This window comes from Coturnix japonica, chromosome 4 (assembly GCF_001577835.2).
Source record: "Coturnix japonica isolate 7356 chromosome 4, Coturnix japonica 2.1, whole genome shotgun sequence".
NCBI lineage: Eukaryota > Metazoa > Chordata > Aves > Galliformes > Phasianidae > Coturnix > Coturnix japonica.
The window spans coordinates 76,799,226-76,823,393 of record NC_029519.1 but is presented as its reverse complement, the minus strand read 5'-3'; the positions used below and the strand labels follow the sequence as shown (position 1 = coordinate 76,823,393).

The 24,168-nt window shown below is 40.1% G+C and overlaps 1 protein-coding gene across 6 annotated transcripts in view; it reads right to left on the bottom strand.

The window, feature by feature from the left end:
• The window catches only part of CTBP1 (C-terminal binding protein 1), a 195,851-nt gene that overhangs the window by 19,675 nt on the left and 152,008 nt on the right, over positions 1-24,168 (bottom strand). For all 6 annotated transcript variants that reach the window (XM_015862567.2, XM_015862566.1, XM_032444521.1 and 3 more), the window contains 2 exons: positions 13,464-13,618; positions 3,322-3,466 (listed from right to left, as the gene is read on the bottom strand). In XM_015862567.2, coding sequence (XP_015718053.1) covers positions 3,322-3,466; positions 13,464-13,618 — 300 coding nt within the window. The remainder of the gene's footprint in view (positions 1-3,321; positions 3,467-13,463; positions 13,619-24,168) is intronic.

Below are 24,168 nucleotides of genomic sequence, written 5' to 3'. Positions count from 1 at the left end.
CTCATATTAAAGAAAACTCATTTAAATTTCAATACTGAAATACGAAATCTGCTTCGGCATTGAACGCGAAGGTAACACTAAACTTCAGCTAATTTAAAAATGCATTTTCCTAATAATAGTTGAAAAAGCTGTAACATCAAGAAGCTGAAAGACTCCACAGGCTGTGCTGGAAGGAAAACTCATTCAAGACTCAAGGTACTCCATTTTTACTTAAAAAGAAACAAAAGAAAAGGCATTGATTGTAATGGAATGTAAGTCAGTTCATTCTGGTTTGGTTTTCTTTATTAGCTTTTACCTTCCAGTACTGAATATACAGCAGTGAAGCAAAATGTTTACTTGAAAAAGTTTGCATTCTGTCTTCATTCTTTCTATTTACTGCATGTTCATTCTCTAATCATCAGCTCTTATTAATGCTCCTCTCTTAATTCTGCTGACTGAGACCAAAACCAGCATAATTCCACGGTGGAGAAAAAAAAGTGTTCTGTATACTAATAAAAATAACCTTAATACTGTTTTCCCTGTCAAGCTGTTTGGGTTTTACATAAATAAATATTCAGTGAGCCTTCAGCTAATACCAGTATGTCTTGTGAAGCAAGAAAGGAAACCCAACATTCATTTCAATAAGACTAATGACAATAATCTGACAATAAATAAGCTTATATCTTATATATAAGCTTGCATGTTTGTCTGTTTTCCATTTAAATGCCTTCATTCTGCGGCCCAGTACTTCCTACCGCCAACATAAGGAAGCTCAGAACTACTTTTCTTTCCTCTGCTGTAGTGTGTGCTGAGTCACTGCTCTGTGGACTTACACAAAGATAAAACAGCATCACTATTAATGTTGGCATCCTGCTAACATCAATGGCAGTGCGAAACTCACCATATTTTAAAAATGAAAGAGAATGAATGCGGGAAAAAGTGGATGATTAAAATACAAAACCTCTTTAAGCGCATCATACTAAACAGCTGTGTTTGTTTAGGTCTTTCATGGAGCAAAAAAAAATGCAGGCTCTAGATTGCAAAATGAATTTAATAACCATGTCTCCTAAAAGCTGGCATCAATTATAAAAGATAATGCCTTAAAATGACCTTAAGAAGTTATACCGCATATGTGGGAAGAGATGCAAAGAAATTGAGCCTGCCTTATATTTTCCTCCCTAATACTTTAAGAATATGATAGTTTAACTCCTAAATTGTAGGAACACTTTCCCCCCCCATTTTCCCCTTCATTAAAAACAGCTGGCTTCAAAAAGGCCTGGTAAACCGTACAGGCAGTGTGGTAAAGACAATGCTCTGAAGAAAAGAGATGCTGCACATCAGAAAAGATAACGCACTCTTGTCCATTCCTTCTATGCTCCTTTCCCCAGTGCTTTGTTTTCAATGATCAATGTTTAATGTTGAAATACTTAGTAGGCAACAGGTGTTACCCTTGATTCACATTTCACTTGCATGTAGTTACATTTACAACCTGCATCTAATTTCTAGTCAACAACTAACAATCTGGAGCAAAACAGGCCAGATCATAAAGACGTCACCCGAGGAACATCTGTTTGCATGCATTTCAAGAAGTGGGAATGTGAAAACAACAGTGAAAAGCTGGTAACAACCTCATCATTATGCTCTCTGAAAATTACTCCAAAAGTTGCTATGAAATTTCAGGAGAATGTCAGACCTTACGGTCCAACTCTGTACTGTATTTCAAGACTGAATAAAACCCTTTTACAACTAACTCTCACGTTAATTCCTTGAGAAGCATATTCAACAAATGAAGAGATTTGTCCCAGGAGCAGTGAGTTAGATACTAACTCCAACCACTCTGCCCCAGTTACCAGGAGAGATTTTACATTGCAAGTCTTCCAGCATTTACTGGCTTTAGAAAGAGACAACTATATTTTGTAAATACTGGAATACACAAATGAGATGCATCTTAACTGCATAACTCAGTCTAATCACAACCTAAGGACTGAATTATTAGCATTGCATATGAATGAGAATTCCCCAAGTCTCCAATACTGCGGCTTGGAGAGTAATGTGAATGCATATAAATTGTAAGTTTTACTTACCATTCAGCACGTAGACCTGCCCAAGAGCCAACAAACCAGCACAGATAGTCCACTCATCAGGGATTCTCCACACAAATCAGACTCATGACAGGTCTGAGACCTTTGATCCAGACCCAGGTCTTTGGCTTTGAATACAGAATTTTACCCCAGGGCAATCTCTACATGCGTGTCTGGTTTTTAGGGCCCAGCTTATGCACCCAGCTTTGGTACCACTAACAAATATTCATCTACTGATAAACAGACCTGTATTACAGCTCCTCACTACATCACTGGGCTACTACTAAGACTAAGGACTGTCACATGGAGGTAAACAATTCTGAGATCTTCCCAGAGCATAATGGGAAACCGTTTATTATTTAAACATATTAGATTAGATATAAGGAAGAATTTCTTCACAATTACGGGGCTCTGGCACTGCTACCCAGAGAGCTGTGGATGCTCCATCCCTGGAGGTGCCCCTGCTGGGTTGGATGGGGCCATGGGCAGCCTGAGCTGGTGGAGGGCACCCAGACCATGGCAGGGTGTTGGGGCTGGGTAGGCTTTAAAAGGTTCTTTCAAATGTGAGCCATTCTATGTTATCTGTTACTTTCAATCTACTCAGAAAATAAACAAAAAAAAATACACAGACATTTATTTCCAGTTATTCATTTTTATCTGTAGATTACAGATAATGGATGGGTTTATCCTAAAGGAAGCAAAGGACAGATCAGACTATTGCTTTCTTCCAGTGAAGCACTAAGCACAGTCTTCATAGTTCCCATATCTAAATTTATTCTGAAGCAGCAACAGCTGATTCCTCTATAAAATCGATATTTCTGTATTATGGAGTGCTTTAGCACTAAATCTCATGCATCATAAATAAGCTCCAGACAGTTGATAATGATCACATTTTTTATTCAAACAGTAGTAGTTTTCCATGCTGATGGAATTATATTTTGTGATTGGATTACACAAGACAGTACTTAAAAATACACAACTGAAGTAAAAAAGAAAAAGAGAGGAAAAAATTATAGCCGTACTCTTTGGATTTATCTTGAACAAGCAGACTGCCATCCTGTCACAAAGCCATTAATATTATCACTTAATTAACTAATGCTAATATCTCTATAATGATTTTTTAAACAGTGATGAGAAAATCATACAGCTCACATACTATGTTAGTATAAATTGTAGGGGAAATATTAACACAAAGACTCAGATGCTATCAAGTTTCTAGAGGCAAGTATAAGATGTAAAAGAAAGTCTCTAATAATCATACCTAAATCTCCAGCAGATTTGATGTCAATATTATCAAAACCACTGCCGATTCGGACAATTATTCGAAGTGCTTTAAATTTCTCCAGGTCTTCTCGTGTTAAAGTGATAGTGTGATACATCAGTGCACCCACTGCTTCATTTAGTACCTACAAGTAAAATGAGAGAAAATAAATACTTAATATTTTCCTTTCATAGGATCTCAATCATGTATACAAACTTTCAAGTACTAAAGACTGTACAAGCATTAAGTCTAGGTTTCTTATTTTAAACAGTATTTGTCCAAGTATCTTCAAGTCTACTCAGGGTTGTTGTTTTTTTCCCTTTCTGACATGCCTATTCTAGCACAATGAGATTAGCTTTACGAAAGGCTCAGTATTTGTGCTCTGTTTAAGAGGGAAAGCTCATTTCACAGGAGATGTTTTGCAATACTGGACCCTAAATACAGGGCTGCATTTGTACACACGTCCTGAAAACAAAACATGAGAGCAGACACTCAATTTTAACAATAAGCATTTTTTTGTTTAGGCAGCTGACATTCAGTTTTGAATGAAATAACAGAGCAATCAGACAGTGGTACAGGCATCCACTGCACTATTTAACCTCTCTATACCTGAATAGAAAACATTCAGTAATCATTACAAAACCCTTGGACAACAGGAACTGAAATCAGCCCATTTATACACAGAGCATGTGTCCTTAGTTTAGTGATGGTGCAACTATCTAAGCTCTTGATGATGGGACACTGAAATAAATACCACAACTGAGATTATCCAGCAAAATTAGGAATGAAGAAAGAGTACCAAGGCAAAAACATTGCAGAAGTAAAACCTGACAAAAGTAAAAGCAAAAATAAGCTGACAGGACCATCAAGATTTTAATCTCTCTCAAATGATGTGAATATACCTCTAAACTACTCAAGAAAGGTTAATAGAAAGCGGTGTGAAGGAAGTTAGCAAGCACTGTGCAGCAGTTCTCAAATTCTCCTTGTAGAGACTCTCTCAGCTGAGCTACTTCTGCTCACATGAGCATTTTGTAGGGTAAGGTAATATCAGAGCCAACAACCAACATCAATAAAAATAAAACCTACAGAAAAATACAATCTCACACACAAAGCATGACAACGAGGTACTGGAACACAAGAGCTTCAACTGTAACTTTAAAAAACTAAAATATACAGAATATTCTAATAGAAAATGTCAACAAAACCCATGAAAATAAGAGAGAACTGCTCCTAACTGAATGCCCCACGGAATAATCTGTATTTCAATAGGTGTTCCAGGACTGGCAACCCCAGCTCTGAGATCACAGAATCATAGAATTACCCAGGTTGGAAAATACCTTGAAGATTATATCAAGTCCAACCGCAGCCTAACCATAGTACCCTAACTCTAACAACCCTCTGCTAAACCATATCCCTGAGCACCACATCCAAATGGTTCTTAAACACAACCAGGGATGGCCATTCAACTACCTCCCTGGGGAAATGAGAATCCTTTGAGCAGAAGTTACTTGCAAGACTGAGAACTACAAGAAAATTAGAAGTTACACAGCCTTGAAGTAAGCAGCTACAATGTAATTCAAAGAACAGCTGTAGACTCTGAAGATTTAAATGGTTACACGCACATAGAACTCCTTGATCTTAATGGTACAAGTCCTTTGGAGATTACATCCAGAAGTCACCCATCAGCATGACTGCTCTCATCAGAGAGCGTTTATAATCCGCACGTATTAATAAGCAGTGATTGTATCTCCTCTCAGCAGTTGTTTGGCTGCGCTTCACAGGCCCAGTTCTTCTAGACTCCTCCAGGCTGATCCCTCTCTACCCTCTTGATGCACTCATTCAAGCACAAGGTCAGTTCTCTGGGGGGTGACCCAGCTGCAGACACTGCTATTTGAGTCTCCCCTCTCTATTACACCAACACTAGTATACTTAGTGGAAATCCTTCCTAATGAAGCCTCACGTGATGAACACTTCCGCATGGCCAACAGCACACCGAGAGCCCTTGCTAAAAACATAAACCTGGATCCATCTCTTCCTAATGCACACCCTACTTTGCACTCTCAAGTTTCCAGCATGACTTCTTCCTTCTCCAAGTCACAACCTCGAGTTCTACACTGATGCGTTTCCATGCTTCAGGCTCTGAGGTCCTGAAGATCTCTGTGATTTCCTGGCCCTCTCCAGTTGGCCACATCTTCCATCCTGCATTGTATCACACACCACTGCTGCTTCTTTAGGGGTTGCTGCATCATTGCTCACACATAACATGCAGTAACTCACAGCAATGCACCCGAGACTGATGGGACAGGCAGACCCTTCTTTCTTTGCCCTCCAGAACTGGAAAGGGCCAGAGCGTTTGTGTGCACAGAGAGCTTCTACTACTCAAGAACCACAGTAAACAAGGGCTAAATACAGACAAACGGACTCAGGCATTTCATCTGGGAATTTCACTTCATAATCATACATGTTTTATTAACTCAGTTAGTCAAGACTGTAATTTGCACTCTGTGAGCACTGGTCTGGACTCATTACACTATGGTTTTGAGTCCATTCAGTTCTGGCCTAGCATGAGCATATCAAAGTATTTGCTAGTATAAGAATGCACTGAATAAAAAGGAAAATCATTTTTCAGCTATGGCTCAATGCTGACATTAACCATTTCCACATTCATTTATTCATTACATGAGGTATGAAACCAAAAGATACGACAAATCTTTTATGATTTTCTTTTTACTGTTACGAGCTTCTAGGATTATGGATGAGTTAGCAAAGAAACGCACTGCCAGCATGTAGTTTTCTGCTGCCGTACATTATCTCACATTAATTTTGCTAATTAAATTATATTACTTCTTTCAGTAACCAGCCATGTGATAGAAGTATATCAAAAAAGCAAAAACAAATAGAGAATCTGAAGTTAGAAACATTCTGCACTGAGATTAATGTTAATAATGCCACTTAGAGCTTTAACAACAGAGTTTCTGTACTTTGATATTATTTGTACAAATTACATTCCAAGCCATTAAATATTCAACATACTTAAGTCTAGTAAGATTGTTAGATCAAAAATAAAACTTGAACTCAATCTGAGTAATACATGAAACCGAAATCCAGCAGAAACATGCAGGTCTGGCATCTACTGCAGTTATGATACCAAAGAAAAAATCAACCCCTGACAATTTGCACTACAGACATAATAAACAAGCAGGCTAGAAATGTCAGGTATGTGGCAGTCAGACAATACTCCTTTCCTGCATGGAAATGGAACAGGCAAAGTTTGATACAGCACTAACACAGCAGCCATTTCTGCTTTCATCTGACGGCAGTTGGCCTTTTTTGGAAGAAAGGATCTGAGATAAAAGTTGAAACACAGGACACAGGTTGGACTACATAATCATTTGGTGACAGAAGGAACTATGCATCATTGTTCTGCCATCAGCTACTGACTTACTTCTAGGTGGAGGTACAGAAAACTTGCTGAATGCCTTTTTCATACCCTCTGCAGTGAGCTGACATCGTTTCCAATCAGAACTGTTCAGACAGGTCTTTTTGCTGTTCTTCAACCTCAGAATGACTACTTTGCTTTCACAATATGTCACCTCTCCAAGGTGCTTAGAGAACTGCTGACACTAGTAGGAAACATTCCTACTTCAAAGAATTTAACAGATCTTGAGTAGTCAATGTAGTTGAAGGTTCAAATCCTTACTGAACATTTCCCTTTCAGTTTTGTCATCGTTTCAACACCATTTTAGCCATCACAAATACCACATGGCGACCATTACAACATACAAGCCTCATATTATTTCAATAAGAGCTCAGTACCTTGAGCATTTTAGCAAAAAGCATAAGAGTACTATAAAGTGTTAATGGAACAGCAAACCAGTTTGATCTTTGGTTGATCTAGATGTACAGCACTTCTCACTACCAACAACTGGTCTCAAAGGCTTGCAGATCAATCCAGATCGTAACACAGTACATACAGTGCCAAACTCCTTCAATGCAGAGACAGAAGACATTTATAAAACAAATACGGAATGACAGCACAGTGTTATTTCCTAAAAAGACCTCTCAGAAATCATTACCAGAAGTGATATATTCCATCTGGTTCTAGAAATGACAGGATATTGCATTTCTTGGACTTGAAGCTTGCTGTGTCATCCCCAGTTAAATCTTCCAGTGTAGCCAGAAGTTACTTTTGCACATTCAGGTAGACAATGCATTTCACTTAAGTTGAGTAGGCCTTGCATTGCTTGACTTGCAGAAGAGCAGCAATCCATGAAATTCATAGTCAGTATTCTAGGGGAAGGTTGCAGGAAGCTTCTAATTGCTCGAAAAGACCCATCAGAACAATGTGATGGATCCATACAAAACAAACACATTGAAAACTAATATAACCCAGTGTGCTCAAACAGCAGCCAGCAGGTCCCCAAATACATCAGTTTGTGCTGCTCTTTAGTTCCAGCTTCTATATATGAGACATCAGCTCGATCTTTGATTCCTACAATCAGCGTCACTGTCAGTAACACATCCAATTCACAAAACACACTTTCACCAGGACACTGCCCTAGTGGTCTTCTACTGATTTACTGCTATTAGTTCATACACTTAAACATTACTACTTCATTTTATATCTTATATAAATACAAACAAGTATAAAAAATTTAACCTGAATTATTCAAGTGACAAAGGTCACTGGAAGTTTGGTGGCCCTGCCAGGCAGGGGGGTTGGAACTTAATGATCCTTGAGGCCCCTTCCAACCCAGGTCATTCTGTGATTCTGTGAAGGTAAAGAGAAACAGCTACAGCTCTATACAGCACATGGGAAAACTCTGACAAACTGGAAATGTGGGAATAAAAACAATCTGGATTATGGAGTTCTAGAACTGGAAGGCAAAAAAGGCTTTAAATGGAAGATCTTTTTATAAAGATTCCTATGCATTAACTTGTACGCACTATTAACATTACAGAACTGTGTAGCATTTCAATTCAAGACACTAGGGTGGATCAAACTTCTTTGCCAGTGGATCACTGGATTATGAAAGTCATTGATAACAAGGCATCAACCCACGGAACTGCGTCAAAAAAAGCTGTTAATAACCATCAGCAATTTTCAAGGCCCAGTGATCCTTAGTGAAGATCCAGTACCAGGAAATGAAGCAGAATGCTTGCTGCTAACTGTGCACATAGCACAGCCTGCTCTGCCTGTAGGATCGATACAAGCTGCTTGCTGGGCACAGCAGCCCTGTGTGCAGGTGCTGCCAGCTGGCTGCTAAGGCTGCACTTGATCTCTAAGCATGACCAGTGACAAGTCAGGCAGAATGGTCAATGTAATCTGCTGGACAACTACCATGTTGGGAATGTATCAATATAAACTACAGTGCTGGTGCAAATGCAAAGTTACAGCTTCACTTTTAAATGGATAAGAACCTGAAGCTGCAAAAATTATCTTACTTTACCATTAATAAAACAGAAACAAATCAAGCAGTCATCTGAACAGCAGCAGCGTGTTTGATTTGTCTCAGTTTCCAAACATGTGTTGCACTATGAAAGTTCTTCAGCTTCTCTTTGAAACAGTCTTAAATAGTAACTGGAAACACTTCTACAGTTCATCCCTACACAGACCAGCGACTGAAAACACCCGGTCCTACTCCAACAAACAGGAAGCTCAACTATTCAATGTTACCATTTACAACAAAGCTATGGAAACACAGTATTCTTGCAAAGGTAATTTTGGTTTGTGCTTTTAGCAGAGGTCAAGGAATGTGAGGCATTTTAGCTTTACTAACCCTTGCAAGGCTGCAGTGTGGGTTTACCACTCAGACTAAATCCGCACTTCCAGTTCAGTACTGCATCTTCCTCAATGTTTTGAGGAACCGGGCATCTGAAAGAAGCAGTAAATCCAGCCAAAACAACCTCCTGCCTTTTTTCCTTCTAACTGAAGATGTAGGAAACCACAGAAATGAAAAAGAAAATAAATAAATAAAATGAGAAAACATGTCCAGTTTCTTTCTTCAGCACGTACATTTTGCTCTATAGCTCATTTGTCATCAGCTGCGCTTTCTGTCTCTTTCATTCAAGTTTGCAGGGATCCCTTTATTTTTCCTCTGCTGGACTTAACACTTCTATTACCAGACTTTGCATATTATTTTTATGCATAGCTCCTTCTAGACAGGAAGTGCACTTTTTTTCTCTATATGTAATGAAGTCACTGAAGGGAAAAGGCAGATTTACACAATTAATTGTAGAAGAAATAAAAAGCAATTTAACATACTAACTTTAATTGATATTAATATGATCTCAAATAAATAAATATAGATCAAACCACCACTTCAAATCTTGAAGTGAATTTCTACCCCAAATGACTCAGTGAAGTCTCCTGAGAGGCGAAGAAAGCCCAGTTCCCATTTCCCACCAGCTCCCCATGATACAGTTTGACTGATAAAATGCTCAACTTCACATCGCCTTGTACAGTCTTTATAATAAGAGAGAACCAAGAAGCCAAAAGCTTAAATGACTGTTGCATCCTGTTACAAATACCTATAACAGCCCTGAATACAAACCACCCTCCCCACTGAGATGGGGAGTGGCAAACATAGAAGCAATTTAAAAAGTCAATAAAGCCCTACACACATGTAACTTCTGAACTATAATAAGTGTCTTCAGCTGCAAAGTTACTGCAGTACTTTGGGTCACTCTCAGTAAAAATCAGGACTAACTTCAGCACTGACAGCCTTCTCAAAGCAATGAAATATACCCTCACCACCCAGCTTGCTTTCCAACCAGCAGCACCAGTAACACATCTTTGACCTAAGGTGAAGCAGAGTTCTAATACAAGCGATTATTTACTTGTGACTTGCTTAAAGTCAAGCTACTTATTTTCCATACTTCTATTTCTTCAGCCACAAAAAGAGAATGAGAAATAAGAGCTCTGCCATAGGGAAATCCCCACAGGACTGAAACTTGCACACTAACCTACCTGAAGAAAACTCTTCTATCTCCTCCTTCACAATTGTATTTAGAAAGCGAATGTCCATTATCAAATATATTTTAATTAACAAGGCAGTGCCATATAGAACAGCCAGGAATATGCATTATAAATCTACAAACATTTTAAATACTGCTTTGGATAAGCAACCCCTGATTTTAAAACCTCTCCTGAGAAAAATAATTACATTCATTGAAGCACCATTTCCAAACAATGTATTAGACAGGCAGTACTCAAATACAGGTACTCTTCACTATAGCTCTAAAATGGGTTGAAGGAGGACATTTTTTCATAAGTAAGCAAACAACTGAAGTGAAAAGTGACCACTCTGCATAGGCAAAGCAGGGCTCTGCATTTCATAAACTGATCTATGCTATATTCCTTTAAAATGGATGAGGGTTTGTGATTTCTGACACAGAAGTGCATCGTCTGGCAGAACACAAACTGCAAACCCGAGTGTTTTAGGACTGCATCACCCTTTGGACTAATGAAAATCTGTATCATGACAACGTAGTGGTTGCTAGTGAAAACACACTTTATAGATACATTATTGGGTTCAATAAGAGTTAATTCTTTTAATGTAAGAAACAATGGAAGCATATTTAGCATATGCACTAAATACAAATATTTGGAAAGATCAGCAACAGATTACCTGTGTTACTCATCAAGTTTCAGTTACTTTCTTTCCCTAAGCTACAACTTGAGATACACACGCTGGCTTTCAACCTCCATAATTCATTCCCTATACGTCACAGATAAGGGAAAATATTTGGTGTATCTAAGGAAAGGCAATTGTGCCACTCAGGAATTCCCCACTGATGCATTAAAAATAAATGACGTGGATTTATGTAAGCAAAGCAGAACACTGTGCAGGTGGTGCAGCTGTCAGTGTTCACCTGAAGAGCAGACAGCAATTATTTACCAATTGGGTGAAACAGCATTGATATTGCTTATTCTTCGTGTGCTATTTAGTCCTTCTAACTGGAATCCAGCTATCCCACATGCCACGTTTCTGATGACGGTGTGAGACAGGAAAAGAGTAAAATCCAAACAGCATTTAAACATGAAAAACAGACAGAAATAAGCCCTTATATTACATTTCTTGAGACACGTGATTAAGAGAAAAGGCCTTTTTCAACCTCCACAAATGAACTTTAAAAAAAAAAACACCAGGATCTCAAATTACTGATGAATACAAAGAAGTTCTCACTTGTTTGTATCTGGTCTCAAATTGTAACTGGTCTCAAATACTTTTAGGCTCCTTTGCCACAACAGTAAACATTTCCAGCGGCACACACAGCAAAAACACTCATATCTTTCTATGTATGAAACTGGCATTAGGTTTCACTAAAATCTTATTCCCCCAAAATGGAATGTCACAACACAATAAAAGATCAAAAGAACATTAAGCCAATACACTGCAGAAAACAATTTATAAGATCATCCTTGACAACTGTTCTGACAAAAGCATATTCCTGTATGGAGAACAAATCTGCATCCGAGAGCCACCAAGGAATACAAAGCTTTACTAGAGGAGAGTCACCTCTTATTTTTGTCTGAAACATGAGAACCAGCTGTTTTAGTTTGCAGTGCTGTCACAGCATAAAAAAGCTCTTTAATCATCCACTGCTGGGGAAAAAAATAAAATATACAACAGTCACTCTTAAAAATCTTGAAAGTTTTAACAATGGAAACTTTTTTTTCAGGATAAAAATATATTTCTTAGGCAGTTGGAAGCTGAGAAGTTTGTTGGTGGGTTCTCACCAAAAAAATGCTGATATGAAAGGGACTACATAAAAATTATTCTTGTAGTAACAGAAGGGAAAACATTGTATTGGTAACCTATGCAAGTGGCTGGTTTAATAAGAAAGTCAATAAAAAGATTAAGTTTTCCATCACGTACAGATATCAGGCTCTAAAATGTTTAAGCAATGCTATATAAGAAAATGAAAAGTAAATAAGCAATTAAAACAGTTAGTGAAAAGCTTCTGAAATAACAAGCCTAAGGGTTACTATAATTAGCATAGAACAAGCTTAACAATATCTTTGTAGAGAAGCAAGATTATTGGTGCAATTCAGCCCAGCTGACGCAATGCCTTCATATCTGAAGCACGCTCAGCAGTGCACACAACCATACACTCTGTTTGCAGAAGCAGATGTAGACACACAGCAAGCCTTAATGTTAATACTTGGATTTGTATTCATCTGTTATGGATCTTCAATGGAGAGGGGAAACATTGATTCTCCTGGAACAGATCCAGCTGACCTCCTCTGCCACCAAATTCATTCCAGTTTTTACCTCCACAAAAGCAGGTTTCACCCTATCAGGTAAATTAATACTTGGCAGCTGAGGCTTTCTCTGCTAACAGCCAACAATAACTTCATTAAAATTAATTCTATACCCACAAAAATACAGATGTAGAAAGGCTCTACTGCTGTCTAAGGAGCAAAGAAGATTTGGGGTAGATTGTAGGCCTTCATGCTGAAAGAAGCCTTCAAAAGAGAACAAACAGGCATGTAAGCCAGCTGGCACCCTTAGCTATCATCACTAAAAATGAGTATGCCTCTAAAAACAATGAGAAATCCTTTGAAAGCATTAGAAGCCACTACTTCTTTTACATGTCTCCAAATCATCAGCAATCATCAGACTTTCTGTGATAACACACAGTTACAAGGCAATTCTAAATTTTTATAGAGAATAGATTTTTAGTTAGCCTTGGGTTTGAAACCCCAGCATGAATTCACAGCGCACGCACCTTCGAAGCCAACAGTTGGCTAAGCAGAGCAGTTTGAAAGTCCTTTGCAGAGCCAATTCAACACTGATATTTGGCTTTCCGGTGGAAAGCTTAGCAACAGCGTTTCCAAGAAGCATTTCAAAACATCATGTAATGCAGTTTTCCCAGATACAATGCTCTCCCCAAATCTAATTCGGCTGGTGAGCATACGGGCAAGACCCAGCCAAGGATGCACTGCACAGAAGGCATAATCTGACACAGACATTTTTCACCTTTCTTCATCACTTCTAATAGATTAATGTGGTGATTTACGGGTCCTTTAATTATTAACCCAACTACAAAGTCTAAACACAAAACACAATATCTGTAATCATTAAATTCTTATAAAAATGTCTTCTAAAAACACTGTATTTTCATTGCAATATTACCTTTTCATGAATTTCTTGTGTAGACTGAGCATCACAAAATGCAACTGTAGCTACATCCTTCAGGATGGGCATCTCTACTGTACAATCCCTGCCATCCAGCAATGCTACCAACGGGCGTGGGTGCATGGGCCCATTCATGATCGGAGGTCGAATGCCTACGAAGAAACAGAGAAGACGAGTTATTCAAGCCACGGAAATGTAATAAAAACAGGTTATAGCTAGTCTGCTTGTTCTGATGGCAGAACAAGATTTCAAGGATTGAAGCTATTAAAAACAGGAACAAAATCTACAGTCAGTAAACAAAGAACATTTCTCGCACTAAGAAAAAACGCAGCGAAGGCTCAGGAGGTTGAACAGTGGAAGGAAGCTGAAAACACTAAGGGAATAAGGCAGTGTTTTAAAGGACACTCTCACTGCACTGTTAAGAAGCGTCTATTCAACCTCAGCCAAGATTTGTATTTTGATTGGATTCCACACCTTTACGAGCTCCAGATAGAGTGAGATAGATCTTGCCCAGGCTTGTACATTATAGAACACTATATGCAATTCAGTAAGGAGCTGAACACTGAATTTGCATATGACTGTGATCCGCTCCTACTAAAATTTAACTAATAAAAAAGCCTACAACAGCAAAAATGCGTATTTACTGAAGATCCGTTGTCCAAGTATATGTGTTTAGTGCTTATCTATGTAGGTCTGCTTCAATTCAGAAGTTTTACACAGTGATTCTGTTTGACGATCTAATGTATCATATTTAATCCACCACTGAAAGCTCCCTGGCAAAATATGAGCAAGATGCTCATCTCATCCCTAAACCAGCATCACACTTGGAGCATTGCAGGTTGATAAATAAATACACATTAAACATTCGGAGGAAGGAAAAAAAAAAAATCAGTTCAAAGTAGAGGCTTCATTTATATCCTCTTTATGGAGTCTTAAAATGAAAACTAATCCTCATAACGAGATATTCAGAGAGTATCTTTTTAGTGTATGGATGTCATAAATATATAAGAGTACTCCAGGGAATAATATTAAACCATTACATTTACACAAAAGCAGTTAAGCGTGGGTGGAAAAAAGGGACTTCCTGAAGAGATAAGGAAAAATGAAAACAAGAATACAGTACATGAATTTTCCCTCTTTCAAAACAAGTACTTTTAAACACCGCAGAGCGAAGCAGGGCAAATATTTCTTATGTGCAAATGCAAACGATGCTGTTGTGTGAATTTAAAGGTTTTGCTTCCTACTTTATAATCTGAATTGGCTCAATATGAATGCAGAAGGCATTCCTCAGCTACCCCACCCACTAGAAACCTCTGTATCTGAAGCCTCTGACAGAGTCAAAAAGCATGCCCTGAAAGACTGCCATATGCACAGCAAGTCCCAGTTCTGCATACAGGATACTCAGAGAAGGAAACCAGCAGCTGAGAAAAGGGCTTCGCAGGGAGCAGAACTGAGCAGCCTTACTACAGCCTGGCCATTACATTCTTCACCTATTCAAACAGTTCTTGTACTTGAAGATGAATCAACACAGGACACTGGGATTTCTCCTGTTCAGAACTGCTTATCCAGCAGCAAAAGGATCTCGCAGATGGGACACAGAAGGACAACAGATCCTTATAAATGCTTACGGTGCTCAGAAAAAGACAAATAATCCATTACTTCAGTAAATAGCACTTAATATCCCACCAAATATTGTTCATGGGAATCCAGCACCTTGCTAACCTACTGTCGGCTGTTACATCCCTGAACCCTCAATGGCCACACAACCTTCAGACAGGTATTATAATAAATAAAACACACGCTCCTAAAGTGTTACAGGATGCAGATATAACACAAACATGGATTACAAATGCTACATACCTATCCCAAGAATAACTGCTACCCTCTAATGGGAACTTACTTATAACCCCCCCAATCTTTATTGTAAAGCACTCTAATATAAAGCATGTTATAGACTTGTTCATGTTCCACACCAAAATATGCAACTGCACTAATGAAATACAATTATGTTTTGAAGCCAATGTAAAAACAACACTGAAAGCCGTACCCATATTGAATATAATAATACTGAATAGAATAACCCTGCCTGTTGTACAAGTGAAATGTTAATGGTCAGCTTCTTAACCAGGAGTAAAGCCAGGATTTCAATGACGAGTTTGAAACCAAGCTGAAGTACATAAAATATACACGACTTTGCTAGAAATGTTTAAGATGAAAGAGGAGAAACGTGGCACAGCTGATTTCCCTCAGAGATAGCAAAAGATCTGTCAAGGGAAGAGCCCACACAGTCCAAATTGATAACGAGATTAAAAGCCATCCCTCTCAAAAATTCCTCTTCTCGCTAGAGCTGCCTCAGGAAAGCATAAAATACAGCACTGCAAAACACAGCTCTTTAAAATAACAATTTCTGTGAATCACACAGAGGTGCAGCCTGTTTTTCCCTTATGCCTTTAAAATGAATGCCAGAGCTCGAAGGCATGGCAGAGTAAGTGCAGGAGCTGAAAGCAGCAGAATAAGGAGGAGAACCCACCCCAGGAGCACCTCAGCACTGCTAACAGTGCCCAGAACTCAAACACATCCAGTGACCTTGACCACAAAAAGCCCACAAACCCCGGCTTGCCAAAATCCTTTCTGAACTGCAGCATGGACTTCCTGTTGCACAATCTTTCCGCCTAATCGCGCTATCACTGAATCGCAGACAATAACTCAACACTTAAGTAAACTTACAGGAACTTAATCACAGCGGCAGCCATGACTTGAAGTTTACATTTGTAGAGAAACGGTTTAACTATGAATCAGAAACGTTTGAACAAAAAAAAACTACCGCTTCCACCATTTAGCTACAATCTGCTGCTTCTGGAAACGTCGCGCTGCACCACGTGGTCGGTTTTGCAGCACCCCCTTGGAAAGGCAGGAGAAAATGATGTGTGTTTCAGAGCGGTATTTTCCACACCCCCATTAGCAGCAAATGATGCAGCTCAGAGCCAGGAACAGACCTGTAAAGTGGTCCAAAGCAACATTCAGCACCGCAAACACCAAACTGTTTGGTCACGTCACTTTGCTGGCTTATTTGATTACATGGTACAGCATTTTATGAAGCACAGATAGCAGAAGGCAAACATCCTCCCCCCACATCCTAGATCCTTTGTTAAGGGGAACCAAACTCAGCTTATCCTAAACTGAGACCTTCAGGAACCCCTACCAACCTGACACTTCTTAAGCCGAGCCTGACTTCCAGGGTCATGAATTCAATTTCACAGCCCTTTACAATCTTCAGTATTCTGAGGCAAAATAGCAGCCTGTCATCCCACCCTCATTTCCATGTCTTTAACTTCTCTTGCAGCTTCCTATAATCTTGAACCAAAGCTTTTAAATTTCTTACCCACTACAAGCCCTGTAGCCTGGATTGTGTTCAGATTTTTACTAAAAAATTAAAAACAAGCAATACATTAAAACAACATTAAGGGTCTGACTTGCTCTCGTAGAAGCCAGGAAGTTCAGTGTTAAAGCTTCTCACTCCATCTGCACCCTTCCACCTTTGCTGCTTTTCCACTGCCAGCCACTAACATCCCGGGGAGCACATGGATGCACTGCAACCACAAGTGCCTGGACCCCTCTCTGCCACTCCTGCTTTTTGAGGTGAGCAGGAATGCAAGGAGCACCTGGATGCAATGAGAAGCCTTAACCCTGAGGTTGGATGGGTACAAGTCAGACCTTAAGGCTTATCTAAATGTATTTAAGGAAAGTAAAGGTTATCCTGACACGCATAAGAAATGGGGGACAGCAGCCCTGGGAAGGAGTTTTCACTGGTTTCTGGGGATTCTTACAAGCGCAATGATTCAATAAGAAGGAAAACTCCCTCGACAGCATCCTTTCAAAAGGCTTTTTCCTACCAACCCTCCCTTACGCACAGCAGAAACATCAGAGTGATTTACACTTTTAACAAAACACGAACTGCTGAAAAACCTCATCTCTATCTACAGAAACAAGGGCAGAAAATGACAGGTTGGGTATTCAGCTCATTTACAACCCTGCACATGTAACATGAGACTGATCCCCCGGGGCACCTACCTTCACTTTGCATTCTTACCTAGGCTGTAACTTTACTTACAGCTGTCACTTATTTACAAGAAACACCCCAACAACGTTACCCGTCCTTTTAATAATAAACATTCCTATTAATCTGGGCAAAGAACGAGTTGTCAAAACAAACACAAATATCCCACTCTGAACACAAGCACAGAAGCTGCTGTGAATTACGTTTGCCAATGTGCTCTAATGAAATTCCTAGAAGAGCCGTACTTCAGAAACATCTCACAGCTCCTGGCAATGCACCTCCTGAAGCCCAGCTTCTGTTTTGGTAGGCTTGGCATGCGTGTGCCATGACCTCAAATGGCACTTTGACTCAAGGCAGACTAAAACCAAAGCACAGCCCAGCAGATATAAGCCATAAATGCAGCACAAGTGTTAGGGTCAGTAAAATGGATGTAAGAGAAGAGAGCTTACCAGCATGGAAATACGCAACAGAACCACCGTGACTCTGCCAGAATCACACCTAACACCCTTTGTCACTGCCTGCATCAGAAGCAGGTTGTCGCCTCCTGTGACTTGGGATGTGGGATGAAGAATCTGGACAGTTGCAGGAGTTCAATATAGAACACCACCACCAGCAGCATATACAGGAGAGCGGTAGCCAGCCTTGGAAGCCAGGATTACTATGGAGTGAAATTTATTTATATTCTTTTCTCATGTATTGTTTCTAACTATACTTCTTCAGACTGAAATAATCTGCTGGAAATAATACTGAAATTAACAGGAAGAATCCCACACTGATTACCAAAGGAATAAGAACTGGACTTCAGAGTAGGCACACAAAAGGAAACCAAACATAAGCTTCACTAAAGCACATGTGCAGTCTCCGCTGAAGGCTGCAGGGCACAGAGGTAAATGCTGCACATTTTTATTTACCTAAGCTCAGTGAAAAACAAGTCACTTTCCTTCTTTTAATTTGCAAGAGACCACGAAAAACAGAGGCGGTTTGCGGGGCTGCACTGACCCAGAGATGTGCTCAGCACTCACACCCACTTACATCCTCTCACTAATTGCACAGACTGAAACGCACCCAGCCGCTCTCCAGAACGCTCTCAGCTCCCCCCTTATACAAAACACATCAGCCACACCACCAACACTTCTATAATTACCACCCTAGTCCACAGGCTTCCACATTCGAGACTCACAAATGTTATCACATCATTACTTCACTGCTTGTGAGAATCAGCACGCGTATCCAAGATGATTGCTACAGCACACAATGCACAGAGTACTTTAATGCCATTTATTTTCCCTTTTAGGACCGCCTAAACAAAGTAATGCAGTGATTTCTGTTTAGAAAATGTCATTCCCTGTCGGTGCTGGGACAAGAGAGTCACGATTCCTCATTACCTCTCCATACTGACACAGAGAATATATGCGTGCCACTCTCAGATACTTACCAGATAACCTTAAGGATAAGGGCTTCTCGTGCCTTTTCAATCAGTAGTCCCTAGGCATTTCCTATTAGTTACATGTGTACTTTAAACATCCAGGTAAGAACCACAAGCAATGCACGTCACAAAACTACTCAACACATTCATAGCACGCTACAAGACAGTGCCATCTTCGCTGATATTCCTTGTTTTTATATATTTATATTTATTTAACATCAAAGCAACAGGCAGTAATAACAACACGATGACTTACTGCAAAATCTTTTGTCTCTCAAGGCTCGAGCAGCAAATCCAATGACAATATTCAGCCACCGCTACATCACGTGGTAGAGGTGGGAAGCTCGGGTGTCAGCAGTACAACATGTGGCTGCAGGAGCCCTGTTTTCAAGTAACACATGCATGAAAGCAAATCCCAGAGAAAGGGAAAAGAGTTTCGAGGACAACTGGAAGGTCTGTTTCAAGTATTTTTAGCTTCGTTAAGTAATAAGGAAAGGAAGAAGAAGGCGGCGGTGGGGGGGGGGGGGGAAATAACAGTGGTGGAGCTGCCCTAACTGAGCATGCTCGCATTATTTCCAGCTTCAGAGGAATCCTGGCCGAGGCTGTGGGTTTGTTCCTTCTAACTCTGGTTTGAGGATGACTGGTAAGTAACTGACTGCCAAGATGTTACTGAATCAGCTGAAACCTCTGCAAAATTCAATGCAAGAATCAAAGAAACCAAAAGCTCGACACTTCAGCAGTCACTCTCACCCACAACTAATCACAGGCATCCATTTCCCATACTAACGATAAACTTCAAATACCTCTAAATATCTCCAAACCACAGAGCTGGAAGCATGAAGGCAGCCTGCACCAAGGCCACATGCAGCACACCTGGGCTGCTGTTATCTCCTTTGGGGACAGCCACCGAGGAGGAGGAATGCCACCCGCCTTTACACACACCCAAACTTCAAGTTTATAATGCAATGGAACTTATATCTCACTCCATAAACTTTATGGATCAGTGGGTGTGACTGAGGGAAAAAAAAAGTCAGTAAACTCTTGCAGACAGGAACTGGAAAACCAATCTGCTGCAACAACTGCAGTAGGAGCAGCACCATTCACCTCCAGTAACAATACGGGTCCTGCCAAGGCTTACAGAAACAGTTTCCATGGAAGGACAGGGGCCTGGAGACTCTGTGGATAGAACACAGGATACAGAGCACAAGCCTGGAACTCACAGGAAGAGCAGGGCTGCCACGTGAGGTGACACCAGCAGCCCTCAGCACAGCTCTTCTACTCATACATTCAAATATAAAGAAGGAAACAAGCAATGCTTTAAGTAATAAACCAACAAAACACGTTCTCACAGTCACCGTTTTGCCCATGAACTGCATAAAAGTGAACAGCCACATACCATTAATTTGAAATGTAATACACTCAAGGACCTGCTCTTGATTTGCCTGTAAAATATTAAGTAGGAAGGAATAAAAAAGGATAATAAATTCTTTCTCTCCTCCTAAAATGTTTCTCTTACAGTAAGCTGTATTATTACAGCAGCTTTGGGTTGTTTTGGTACAATTTAAAGCACCACCTGAGCTATACCTCATCCCCCTGCACTACCAATTCAACCCCTTTCAGAGAACTAATTTCACATTATGTTTTAGAGGCGCTGCCAATCATCCATTACACAACCAAACTTCTGGGTCCAGTGTGTCACAGTGATGACTCCGTGCCTTCCTGCATCTCACACTTGGCACAGGATGCCGTCCCAGAGAAAGAAACCCAATAACCCAAGCAAAGCCAACATCAAAGGCTTCCTTTATTCTGATCCCAAACACTGAAAGCAATTTCTCTAACAGCACACCTGTACTTTGACCAAGAACGTTAAACTATTACCCAGGGCACTCCTTCATTTCCTTATCAAAGAGGATAAAGATAAGCAAGTGTGGGGCCTTGGATAACCAAATTAGTTTCACAAGGTTTAATATTTCTGAGGTCAGCACGACACACTCAAATGATACTAAAAATAACAGCCCTAAAGTGTTCTGCAGGTCCAACACAGTGCTCTCTGTTTTCCTTATGACATTTTCTCTTTAAATAAGAAGGAAAGCATATAATGCCCTGCACCCTCCTTTCAGCTGGAAATTATGATGATATTTTCATCAACAAGTGAAACAAAATATTCTGATTCTCTTTTTCAAGCATGTGGAGATGGGAGGAGGGACAGGAACTGCCCCTGGGAATTACAGCTAAAGCACTCAAAAGCCAGGGCTATACACATGTGTATCTATGTACGTACTCATACCATACACACATGAGCCCTGCACAGGGTGCTCAACCCTAACCCACAGCAAGCGAATTGAGCTTGAATAAATAGGATTTCCTAAAGAGATGTTCATTTTGAAGGTAAGCAAACAGGATGTATGAAAATGACAAGCTTGCTGAGAACGGGCCAGCAACAACAGTCCAAGTGCCAAGTAAAACAGGCAGTTTAAGGCAAAAGCTGACTTTATGTTATCATGTTACATTTAAACATAATATAATAAAAGCCATGATGTAAGAGTGTAGCTATACAGGGCTTTTCTTCAAGCAGATTTTGAGTTTCAGTTACAAAGGCTCTCATTCCAATATCACAGTTAAAGCCGTCCTGAAAAACAGTTAAACTCAGGACTCATTCCCATGGCTCGATGAGAGAAGCAAATCATTTCTTCCCACATATACCACATACTAAAGGGCTTTGGAGAAGGTTTTTGAAGGCTTTGTTTCCACTGAACTGGTGAAAAGCCAGAAGTGTTTAAAAATGACCCATATCTGCATTTTTCATTGGGCTTTATAACATTTCTTTTCGCCTCTGCAGTTTAACCACTCTGAACTTGGAAAGGGCTCACTCACAAACATAAGAACGCCTTGGCTGCAGATAAAGGCTTCTAATTACTTTTCAGGGCACAAATCACATTCTGTCTCCCTATATCACATAAAACATTAAACAGTGCTAAAAGCATCAGTCACAAGCAAGAGTTAAAAGGAATTACTGATTCTATTATGAGTTACAAAATCTTAAGGCAGAAGGGTACCCCTCCTTCATCATACAGACGAGTTCCCTTCCTACTGTGTATTTCTTGCCTCTTTTAGCGTGTTTTGGATAATGAATTTGCTGTTACCAGCCTCAGAATTGTGCAGCACCGCAGCTCCTGGGAAAAGGACACTATGGGAATCATAGAATGGCCTGGGTTGAAAAGGACCACAATCATCATCCAGTTTCAACCCCCTGCTGTGTGCAGGGTCACCAACCACCAGACCAGGCTGCCCAGAGCCACATCCAGCCTGGCCTTGAATGCCTGCAGGGATGGGGCATCCACAGCCTCCTCAGGCAACCTGCTAATGAATGACCACAGCAGCTTCCTTCTACTATCAGGATAGAAAGTGTTCTTTCACCAGAGTTATTTCTTCAGAGAGGCTACAACACCATAAACATGTGGGGGCTTTTCTGAATTGCTGCTCAAGGTGAGAGAACTGATGCCCTCCTGGCTTTTTTCAGCATCTTTATCAGAACTTTACTTTCCAAGTCCAATGAATACCGCGTAATTTTGTAGCCCAGCTGCAACACATCAGCTTCTTAACAAAATATTATTTAACACATTTATTGCATTATTCCCTCAAAACCAGCCAGCGTTGTGGTAGGCACTATATGAAGCCACAGAACAAGAACGTCACGGCAGCCCAATGGTTTGCACAATGAATGGAAACAGGGCGCAGCTAATAAAAACCCACTCGTTTTTCCCTTTAAGAACACCAACCTTTTTCTGGTTACAGTTTGACACCTGTCTGTGTTTTGATACGTGTTCCTTCACACTTGTTTTTATAGGTACTTTCCAGAAGGCTTAAATAAAATATTCAAATTAAGCTGGACTATTTGTTCCTTCTTAATGCACGTTGAATAGAATCAAACAAGAGCAGCTCAGTCTAACCAAGCAAAGTTACAAATTCTGTATGGTGTTTGAGCCAATCTGTAGCTGTTCTGGCTGCTATTTATCCAGGATCACCAATGCTATCGGGCTCTTCGAGGAAAAACTAATTAAAAAGCAGTTTACAACAGGCAGGGAAATAAAACAGATCTCATCTCCAGCTATTCTGACAAGTACATTGAGATGGGAAGAGATGGCAGAAGGGTGAGACACGTTTGTTTCTTGCTCTTAAAAGACCTGTTTGTTATGAGAGAATGGGGAGGAAGAGGGTGGGAAAGCTGGGAGGAATGGTTACTGTGTGTACGAGGAGCTGCTGTCACACAGGAAGCGGCACAGCCCAACTTCTTTCACAGCTGCACTGCGGGCAGCGAGAATCTGATCCACCCAAAAGCACGACAAGACGCCCTCATCTCTGCTCCTAAACCCCTCACCTCCAAACAACCACCCACAAACAACATGAAAGCTCAGAAGAGCGTCAACAGAGGAGTTTAGTATGAACCAAACCACTGATTTTTCATTCAAGCTATTTCAGTTGAGCACTTAATATGAAAACATGGGCTTTATAGGTGCAGTGTTCTGTTTCCTGATTGTTTAGTTTTAAAAACCTGTTGAAATTAAGAAAAAGAAATGGGCAACTGTGTAAGACCATGAAACAGCATTCATGGCATAAACACTGTGAAACAGTTCCCAAAAATGAAGCATTTGAAGCCTGGAATGGGATAGAAAAATATAAGCCAAAGTAAATTAATACAAATCTTATTTCTATTCCACACATCCAGTCTGTATAAAGCTCTCCAAACAACGCTCTGAACTATTAGAAATTCAAATGAGATTTGATCTTAAGGAACTTGAAAGCAACTACGTTGAGAGCAAACAATCTGCACCTGCTTATAATACGTCTTCAATCAGTTATTTGGTTACCTACACTTAAAATAGCCCGTGCTTTAACAGTTTCACATTTCTAGAGATGCAACACACACTGATAGTCCGGCTATTCTTCCTTAGGGAGAGGTATTTCCGCACTGAGGTATTCGGAAACTCATTAGCCAAAGTCACAGAGTAATGGTTGAAATACTCCTCCTTCGCTACTGATCAAAGCAAAGCTCTGCCTTCCTTCCATGAGAAATGTGGTACAACCCACCAAGAAATCAGCCATTGATAAAAGCACATTTTAACCACCTTAGAGAGAAAGAAAAATAACTTATGTTGGTCAAAGCATGCGAGTATTAGTGATGAAGAACGATGAAGAGCATAAATGGCTTCCATTCTCAC